The sequence below is a fragment of the Lontra canadensis genome, unplaced genomic scaffold (assembly GCF_010015895.1).
Source record: "Lontra canadensis isolate GAN:19392208 unplaced genomic scaffold, GSC_riverotter_1.0 scaffold14, whole genome shotgun sequence".
Lineage (NCBI taxonomy): Eukaryota > Metazoa > Chordata > Mammalia > Carnivora > Mustelidae > Lontra > Lontra canadensis.
This window is the reverse complement of record NW_022631008.1, coordinates 7,883,076-7,893,453: the sequence shown is the minus strand read 5'-3', so window position 1 is coordinate 7,893,453 and position 10,378 is coordinate 7,883,076. Positions and strand designations below refer to the sequence as shown.

The 10,378-nt window shown below is 41.9% G+C and overlaps 1 protein-coding gene across 4 annotated transcripts in view; it reads left to right on the top strand.

Moving 5' to 3' along the window:
• The window catches only part of MDN1 (midasin AAA ATPase 1), a 168,242-nt gene continuing 157,864 nt past the window's right edge, over positions 1-10,378 (top strand). For all 4 annotated transcript variants that reach the window (XM_032858123.1, XM_032858121.1, XM_032858122.1 and 1 more), the window contains exons 1-2: positions 1-273; positions 9,867-10,093. In XM_032858123.1, coding sequence (XP_032714014.1) covers positions 172-273; positions 9,867-10,093 — 329 coding nt within the window. In that variant the 5' untranslated portion in view covers positions 1-171. The remainder of the gene's footprint in view (positions 274-9,866; positions 10,094-10,378) is intronic.

The window sequence follows — 10,378 nt, the reverse complement described above, 5'->3', positions numbered from 1 at the left end:
GCGTGCTCCCCCACGTGTGCTGCAGTTATCCCGGTGTCTTGCGGGGCAGCTGGGGTGCTTTCCCTGGGGGCGTAGTTCCTGGCGCCTCTGGTGCGGGACCTCAGCGGCTCGGGGACTCCGAGCGCTAAGTAGGGAGCGCTGGTGGCCGTCGGGGACAGAGGGCCTGCCGCCATGGAGCACCTTTTCCTGGATGTGGCGGCCGCGCCGCTTCGCTTACTCGCTGCCAAGAACGAGAAGACTCGCAGCGAACTGGGCAGGTTCTTGGCCAAACAGGTAAAAGAAGGAGGGAGAGGGAAATCGCCGGGCAGATCCCGGCCGCCCCCCTCGCAAGTGCCCTGCGGCCCTGAGCTAGACGCGCTACTTTAAGGGAAGAGAGTAGCGGCGTTCTGTCACCCCGGTCCCCTTCCCAGGGCTGGTGGCCAGGGGAGGAGACGTCCGCGCGTGTTTGAAGAAATCGGAAGAAAGCTTTTGTGTTTATCTGAGAGACCCTTCCGTTCTTTCCACCGGCCGACGACCCTGCAACTCTGTGGGAGCGGTGGCTTTCCGAAAGAGATGTTTTTCTTTAATTGAGATTCTGTCTTTGCCCTTTTGCCGTGTATATTCCTCTAGTGTGCCAAGTCTAAGCCACCCCTGTTAGAGTGACTGTTTTTCTTTCCTGCCCCATCCCGTAGTTTTGGCCCGCTGACACGTATTGGTGGCGTTCCTGCTTTGCGTGAGGCACGGCGTGGTTCTCTGAGGAGACAGAAATTCGTTACGGTCTTTGCCTCCAGGGAATTTAGCATCTATTTTTGGAGACAGTTCATAAACACAGAAAACCACCAAGGGCCAAAGCAAGACAGCTAGTGCTAACTGTGTGACATTAACCATAGGCATTATTAGGTGAATTAGAATCTTCTAGGAAATAGGTTTTTGGCCTTTTAAGAGCCTTCTCTTGACTCCCTGCTGTCTGAGTTGAGGTCCTCTATCGATGCATTTTTTTTTTCACGTTGCATGTTAATTTCCTATTTTATGCTTCTCCACCCCTCAATATCTTTGAGTTTCTTGATAGTAGAAAATGTGTTTTTTTTTTCCTTCTAACTCCAGCATCTGTGATTTATTTACTCAGTCATAAATGCATAGTGTACATATATATTCCATTCCTTAGGAAGCAGCGAGTGTATTTTGGATCAGGAGCAGTAGAGAACTAACATGAGAGGCACTTCTGTTTGGTGACAACAAATTGGAAGTGTAAAGGGGAGGGAGATACCCTGGGGTTTCTGGCTTCTGAGACCCAGTGAAGGGAATCACTAAACAAATGGTGAGCTGTATAAAGAACTCAGTTTTGATGGGTAGAACTAAGGAAAGAGATAATCAGTTTGTATGAGCTGAGCTTCTGGTGACAGGCTCCTGAGTTATGTATTGTTGCTGGAGGTATTTTTCTGTAAGTGGGCTTTAGAATTTAGAGCACAGGTTCTGAATCTGGGGATCATGGACCAGCAACAGGAGATTTATGTTTCCACACCAGTGTAATTGGATGTAAAATTGGTGTTTATATATTGGGAGTAGTGTGGGGAAATGGTTTGTGGTCTTTATTTGGTAAAGTTTTAGAAAATCTGACACACATGTGAGAACCACTTGTGTGGATTCTGAGATTGTATACAAATAGTATTGGACCTGGAAGCTAATCGAAAGATCAGTTGAATTAGGAGATTAGGACACCTTTGTCTCTCCCTTTTCTTTGCTTCACATGGTCTGTCAAATTCTGTCCTACCTGAAATGTTTTTCAGGTTTGTTCCTTGAACCATTTTCAGTAATCATTTCAAGACTTTCACTAAGAAGAGTTGATTGTGTTGCCATTCTGTATTTCCTCTATTTTTGGAAACAAAACAATTTTTATTGGAAAGCAGAGACTTTTGAAACATGATTCTCTTTGCAGTTAAGATCTGAAGTAAGAATTTTTTAGGATTGTGGGGTTTTTAAAAAAAATTTTTTTAAAAGATTTTATTTATATGACAGAGCTGCACCAAGAGAGGGAACACAAGCTACAGGAGTGGGGGAGGGAGAAGCAGGCTTCCCACTGAGCCGGGAGCCGGATTCGGGGTTCGATCCCAGGACCCTGGGATCATGACCCGTGCTGAAGGCAGGTGCTTAACCAACTGAGCCACCCAGCTGCCCCCCACCTTTTTAATGCTCTTTATCTCAGCTGGTGATACCACCTTCTCTCTATCCAGTCACTTTAGAGTGGGGAGTGTCCTCACTCTTTTCACTCTTTTTCCTTCACATATGGCCATCTTCCATGTTTTATTTACTTAGTATTGAATCTATTCCTTCCTTTTCATCCCTCCTACCACCACCATCCTATAATTCTGACTCTATTCTAGTGTGTGTATTTTCCAATATCTCCAAGCAATTCTCAGACACAAGCTAGGTGTCTTAACAATTTAACTCAATTCTGACACTGTCTACCTGGAGATAACATCAGATCCCACATGTTAGGGGTTCAGTCCCATAAAACTGTGCCCCACCCTCCCCAATTCAGATGCCAATCAAAAGTCCAGGTTGTCACCTGCACTTCTGACCAACTGGCTGTGGATTGCAAGTTCCTACAGCCCCCTCCTTGGGTTTGATTAAATTGCTAGAGTGGCTCACAGAACTCAGAGAAACATTGTACTTACTAGATCAATGGATTATTATAAAAGGATATAAATCAGCAACTGCCAGATGAAAGAGATGCATAGGACAGGCTATGTGAGAGGGAGTGCAGAGCTTCCATGCCCTCTCCAGAGGTGACACTTTATCTCCACATATCTGAATCTTCTCTGACTTGGAAGCTCTCCTGACCAAGTCTTTTGGGGTTTATATGGAAACTTATTACGTAGGTATGATTGGTGAAATCTTTAGCCATTGGTGTTGGAACCCACCGTCCAACCCCTGGCCCGTAAGGTGGAGGTGGAGGTAGGACTGAAAGTTTCAAAACTGTAATAATTTGGTTGGTTTTCTTGACAACCAGTCCCCATACTTGGGTCTTTCCAAAATTTACCTCCATGGGGCACCTGACTGGCTCAGTTGGTAGAGCATACTGCTCTTATCTTGGGGTAGTGCGTTCAAGCACCATGTTGGGCCTAAAACTTATTTTATTTTATTTTTTTTAAGATTTTATTTATTTGACAGACAGAGATCACAAGTAGGCAGAGAGGCAAGCAGAGAGAGGAGGAAGCAGGCTCCCCGCTGAGCAGAGAGCCCGATGTGGGGCTCGATCCCAGGACCCTAAGATCATGACCTGAGCTGAAGGCAGAGACTTTAACCCACTGAGCCACCCAGGTGCCCCTAAAACTTATTTTAAAAAACAAAAAAAAACCAAAAAAAACCCAAACCCATAAAATTCACCTCCTTAGCATAACAGCATAACAAAATACACCTTTACCACTCTCCTCATAGGAAATTCCAAGGGTTTTTAGTAAAATGTACTATTATAAATTATGAGCCATCTGGGTGACTCAGTCCGTTAAGTGTCTCACTCTTGGTTTTTTCTCAGGTCAAGATCTCATGGGTCGTGAGATCAAGACCTGATCCCAGCTCTGTGCTCACCAGAGAGTCTGCTGGAGGATTCTTTCCCTCTACCCCTCCCCCCATGTGCATGAAGCTCTCTTTCTCTCGAATAAATAAATCTTTTAAAAATGCTTTATAAATCACAGTTTTGCACATCCTTACCTCCTTCATCACTGTCTGTGTTCAGGAAGAGCAGAGTGCTTAAGATACTGGACTTGAAGGATGGCTGAAGATTAATCTATTCTTTAATTCCTTTTGGGGCCTTGAACAAGTTACTTAACTCTCCTGAGTCTCAGTTTCTTGATATATTACATGCGGCAGCTGCTAAACAGTTGCAAGGATTTCGGAGCTGGACTGTGACATGGATTGCTAGTTCTGCGGCTAGCTTTGTGACCGTAGACCCCGCCCCCCCTTTTTAAAAGATTTTATTTATTTATTTGCCAGAGAGAGAGAGAGAGCACACAAGCAGGCAGAGTGGCAGGCAGAGGCAGAGAGAGAAGTAGGCTCCTGGCTGAGCAAGGGTCCGATGTGGGACTCCATCCCAGGATCCTGGGATCATGACCTGAGCCGAAGGCAGTCGCTTAACCGACTGAGCCACCCAAACGTCCCAACCCCCCTTTTTAAAATTTTTCAATATCCTTATCTGTAAAATGGGGATATTACCACTTTATGGGTTGCTGTGAGAATTAGACTCCTAGACTATAGTAAGCACTGTTTATAAAAGTGGTTAATGATTATTGCTATAAATAAGATTGTTGTAAGAGCTAGATAATGCATGTGAGGAGCTTACCAAAGTGCTTGGCACAAAGTAAATAGTCAATACATGTGAGCTATAATAATAATAATAATTTTTTGAAACTGCTTTATTGAGATATAATTCACATACCTTATACTTCATCCATTTAAGTGTACAGTTCAGTGGTTTTTGCTATGTTCACAGAAATGTGCAACTGTTATCACAGTTTATTTTAAACTGTGGTATTTAGATATTTTCATTTTTTTTCTAATTTTTAAAAAATTTATATAAGTAATCTCTACACCCGATGTGGGGCTCAAACTCATGACCCTGAGATCTAAGAGTTGCATGCACTTTCGACCGGGCCAGTGAGGCACCCTGACTTTTTCATTATTTCAAAAAGAAGCCCCCATACCTTTTAACTCTCATCCCCCCACACTGTATCGCTGTGCTCTCCCAAATCCTCCCGGGCAACCATTAACTTATTTTTCTCTCTAGGTTCTCTATTCTGCTCATTTAATATAATTATCATTAATAAGTCATCTGAATCTATTAACCATTCTGTATAATAGCTCCCCATTGTCTCTAGAATAAAAATCCAAGCTTTCTAAAATGGTGTATGGTATATGAGCTCTTTTTTATTTTTTGAAGTTTTTAAACTTAGAAGTTTCTTTAAAAAAAAAGGGGGGGTGGTTGCGCCTGGGTGGCTCAGTCAGTTAAGCATCTGTCTTCGGCTCTGGTCATGATCCCAGGGTCCTGGGATCATGCCCCACATCAGGCTCTCTGCTCAGCAGGGAGCCTGCTTCCCCCTCCCTCTCTGCCTGCCTCTCTGCTACTTGTGCTCTCTCTCTCTCTCTGACACAGGTCAATAAATAAATAATATCTTAAAAAAAAAAAGCTTTATTTATTTAATATCTACACCCAACAGGGGGCTTGAACTCATGATCAAGAGTTTCATGCTCTTCTGACTGAGCCAGCTGGGTGCCCCAAAGATAAAAGTTTATTAAAAGAAGCTTTTTTTCCCCCCTGTCAACCTTATTTCCAGTTCTTATTTCAGGTACTTTTTTTTAAAGATTTTTTAAAAATTTATTTGACAGAGACAGAGAGAGGAATAGAGAGTGAGAACAAGCAGGGAAACAACAGGCAGAGGAAGAGGGAGAAGCAGGATCCTCATTGAGTAGGGAGCCTGATGTGGAGCTCAATCCCAGGACCCTGGGATCATGATCTGAGCTGAAGGCAGAGGCTTAACGGACTGAGCCACCCAGTTGTCCCTGTTTCAAGTATTTTTTAATACAACCTAGTGGTTTTCAACTGGGGTAATTTTGCCCCAGTTGTCACAACTGGTGGTGGTGGGGTTGCTTCTTACATATAGTGTTTAGAGGCCAGGGATGTTGCTATATACATTATGATGTATGGGATAGCCTCACAAGGAATTGTCCAGCTCCAAGTAGCAGTAGTGCAAGATTAAGAATGAAACCTTAAATATACCTACACTTAATAACAGAAGATCAAAATCCCTGAAACAATAAGTGACAGAAGAGGAAAAATAGGCAAATTCACAATTATAATTGGAGACTTTGACACTCTATCCTGAGTAACTGATAGAACAAAGACAGAAAACATTAAGCATGTGGAATACCCACTATCAACAAACCTGACCCATTTGACATTTATAAGAATGCTGTGCCCAGTAACAGTAGAATACATGTTCTGCAGATCTGAAACATTCACCAAGGTAGAGCATATTCTGAGCCATTAAACAAGTCTCAATAAATTTAGGAGAATTAAAGTCATGCCCAAATAGTGACCCCAATGGAATTAAATTAGGAAAAAAAAAAAAATCTGAAAGGTATTGGCAAAATCCCTAAATGTTAGAAATTGAAAAACGAAATAAAAAAAAATGGTTAAAGGAAAATCACTGGGAGAATCAGAAAGTATTTTTTTTTTTTTTTTAAAGATTTTGAGAGAGAGAATATAAGCTGTGGGGAGGGGCAGAGGGAAAGGGAGAAGCAGACTTCTCACTGAGCAGGGAGCCCCATGTGGGCTCAACCCCAGGACTCTGGGATCATGACCAAGGCAGACACTTAACTAACTAAGCCACCCAGGAGCCCCAGTATGCAACTTTTGATCTCAGGATTGTGAGTTCATGCCCGTGTTGGGTGTAGAATTTACTTTAAAAAATTAAAAATAACCTGGTGATTCACAGACCTGTACCCCTGGGGCTAATAATATATGTTAATAAAAAAAATTAAATACCGAAAAATTTCTTTAAAAAAATTTTAAGTTAAGGCTTCCTGGGTGGCTCAGTCAATTAAGTGTCTGTCTTCAGCCCAGATCATGATGTCAGGGCCTGGGGATCGAGCCCAGCATCTGGCTCTGTGCTCAGCAGTGAGTCTGTTTGTCCCTTTACCTCTGCTCTTCCCCTCTGCCTCTCCCCCAGCTCATGCATGTGTACACATGTGCACTCTCTTTCAAATAAATAAAATCTTTAAAAATTTTTTAAGTTAAATTAAAATTTATTTTCAAATTAAGCATAGAGTTACATGACCCAGTAATCTCACTCTTTGGTAATGTAAAAGGTTAAGAGTAATGAGTATATTACAACTGGTGCAAAAAAAAGAAAGCAATGAATATATGTCCATGAATTTTTTGTACCCAAATGTTCATAGTAGGTGTTTTGTTTTTTTTTTTTTTTTGAAGAGCGGGATTAAAAGAGAGGAGGGGGAGGGACAGAGGAAGAGAAAGAAAGGTAAGCAGACTTCATGTCCAGCAGGGATCCAATGCATGACTTGATCTCACAACCATGAAGTCATGACTTGAGCCAAAATCAAGAGTCGGATGCTTAACCGACTGACCCATGGAGGTATGTGCCCCCATGGTAGCTTTTTTGATGATAGCTGGGAACAGCAAAGCAGTGAAGATAACGATCAGCATGCAAATGGATAATAAAGTTGTGATTTATTCATAGTGAAAAACTTCCAGTAGTAAAATGGAATAAATTATTGAAGCATTTAATTACATGGATGATTATCAAAAGCGTTATATTGAGCAAAAGAAATTGGACAGAAAAGAGCACATACTGATTACATTTATATAAAGTTCTAGTCTCGTTTAATTTGTGGTCATAAAATCATATTATTAGTTGCCTGTTGGTGAGGGGATTGACTGCCAGGGAACAGAAGGGAACTTTGGGTTTGATACTTCATTTGGGTGGTGGTTACACAGGTATGTACATATAACAAAACTCATCAAACTATAAATGGATGGATTTGTATATGTCAGTAAAGATTTATTTATTTATGTTTGTTTGTTTAAAAAAAAATCTAAATATCTGAGGGCACCAGGCTGGCTCAGTTGGTAGAGCTGCAACTCTTGATCTTGGGTTAGGGGTTTGAGCCCATGTTGGGCATAGAGTTTACCTTAAAAAAAAAAAAAAAGGCTAAATATCCATTTCTTTCTTTCTTTTTCTTTTTTTTTAAGATTTTGTTTATTTATTTGACAGACAGAGATCACAAGTAGGCAGAGAACCAGGCAGAGAGAGAGAGAGAGAGAAAGGAAGGGAAGCAGGCTCCCCGCTGAGCAGAGAGCCCGATGCAGGGCTTGATCCCAGGACCCTGGGATCATGACCTGAGCCAAAGGCAGAGGCTTTAACCCACTGAGCCACCCAGGTGCCCCAGTATCTATTTCTTCTAACACAGTTTTCCAGGTTACCATTTTTTAAAAAGAGATTTGATTTATTTATTGATTTATTTATCTGAGATAAAATGAGCAGGGGGAGGGGCATAGGGAGGAGAGGGAGAACCTCAAACAGTCTGCATGCTGAGTGTGGAGCCTGACACAGGACTAGATCCTGGGACCCTGAGATTATGACCGGAACCGAAATCAGGAGTTGGGTGCTCAACCTACTGAGCAACCCAGGCACCCGCAGATTACCTTTTGAAGAGAAAGTTCAAAATGATATTCTCTCTGGAGCTTTTTCCCTAATGTGCAAGTATCCTTTTGTATAACATGTCCAGGATAGTTGCAGTGGTTTCATTTTATAGATGATGTGTTTCTTTTTCTTCACAGTATAACTACTTTTTATTTATTATTATTATTTTAAAAAATATTTATTTATTTATTTGAGAGAAAGAGAGAATGAGAGTGAGCATAAGCTGGTAGAAGACCAGAGGGAGAGGGAGAAGCAGACTCCCCGCTGAGCAGAGAGCCCAACGTGGGGCTTGATCCCAGGACTTTGGGATCATGACCTGAGCTGAAGGCAGATGCTTAACCGACTGAGCAACCCAGGCATCCCTACTTTTTATTTTTTATTTTTATTTACTTACTTTATTTTTGAGAGGTGAAGGGGTGGGACGGGGCAGAGGGTTAGGGGGAGAGAATCTCAAGCAGGTGCCAGTGCCCGGCGTGAAGCCAGATGCAGGGCTGGCTCTCACAACCATGAAACCATGACCTGAGCTGAAATCAAGAGTCAGATGCTTAACTGACTGAGTCATCCAGGCACCCCTACTGTATACTTTTTACATGATGATATCCTTCGTGGGCGTGATTATAGGGACATTCAGCAGTTGAAAATGTCATGTCATGCCCCTGTGAATCATGACCAAATCTGCTTAATTTTCTTGTAGGACTAATACTGATAGAAATTGTTCCAGTGTAATATCTTTCCCTCATCAGTGCTTTATTCAGAATTAGTTGTTTTATGAGTTAATGCCCTGTATTTTGGAAGATTTCGTAAGAGCTCAGGTGTAAGGTGACCTTTCATGAGTGATAATTTTGGAAAAAATTGTTAAATTTTTGCATATGGTATTTAGGTTGTGTTCAAGCTGCACTCTTACGGATAACTGTTTAGTGTGAAACTCCTTAGAATAAATTCATAGCATTGGATTTGCTGGGTCAGCATTGGCTAGCTTAAGCAGTTTAAATCTGCAGTCTCATTGTCCACGGCAAGTGTTGTGTAGATCTGCGTGTACACTAGCATCATGAGACTTTTTATACACTTCAGTTTTCCTTGTTATTCTTATGAACATTCTGAGCTCAAGCACTAGAATTCTGTGGTCTATTTCATCTTGCATATCAAAGTGTAGCTGTGTCTCTTTTGATTTCTATTTTGTTTGTTTATTAGAGGCTGAAGCCTTCACAGGGATATCCTCATTCATTTTCTGGAATTGATTTCTTACCTCTGTCCTTCCCTCAAGAGAGCTGGCAGTTTTGCCTACTAACAGCGAGGTTTTTGTTTTGTTTTGTTTTCCCCATGCAATTTGTTTTCCTTCAAGAGCAAAGGAGCTGGAGGAAATACTGAATTCTCTGGGAAGTATTGAGACCATGAAACAGATTATTTTTCAGGGAAGCTGTGTAGCATTTTACATGGAATTCAGGTATCAGTACTTTTGCTATAAACCCCAGTGGACTGAAACTTCTTTGTAACAGCCTTTTACTTTAGACTCACTGTAATCTTCTACTGCAGAAACCTCCATTGTGTTTTATAAGATAAACTCACCTATGAAGTCTGGAAATGGATGTTTTGATTCCAAGCTAGGACTTTTTGCTATTCTGCATAGTGCCAATGAGGAGCATTTACATAAGATACATTGTTTTCTCTCAGGTGTGGACACCTCAGGATCGCCAGTGTATCCTGAATACCTTAGCCCAGTTACTTCTGGATAAGGACTGTACTGTGCTTGTTGGTCGCCAGCTGCGCCCTCTTCTTTTGGATTTGCTGGAAAGGAATGCTGAGGCCATTAAAGCCGGAGGCCAAGTCAACCACGATCTACACGAACGGCTCTGCGTGTCGATGAGCAAACTCATCTGTAACCATCCTGATGTCCTTCCGTGAGTAACAGTATTTTCTTCACATTTCTCCGGGAGGTAGTAGAACCAGCGCTCTCCTGGGAAATAAAAGAGGAGTCTGAGTTGAGGAGAAGGGAAGAAAGGAAATAGAAGAAGAAAGATAAGTGGTACTGTTCTATAAAAATAATCACAACAGAATCCCTTTATCCATTTACTATGTTCTTTTTAGTCTTGGCCATCAGGACAGGCCTGGAAAAATGGCCAAGACATGTTCCCTGCCGTCAAGAATTGTCTCATCTGGCGAGACATCCATATAAGGCGATTTAA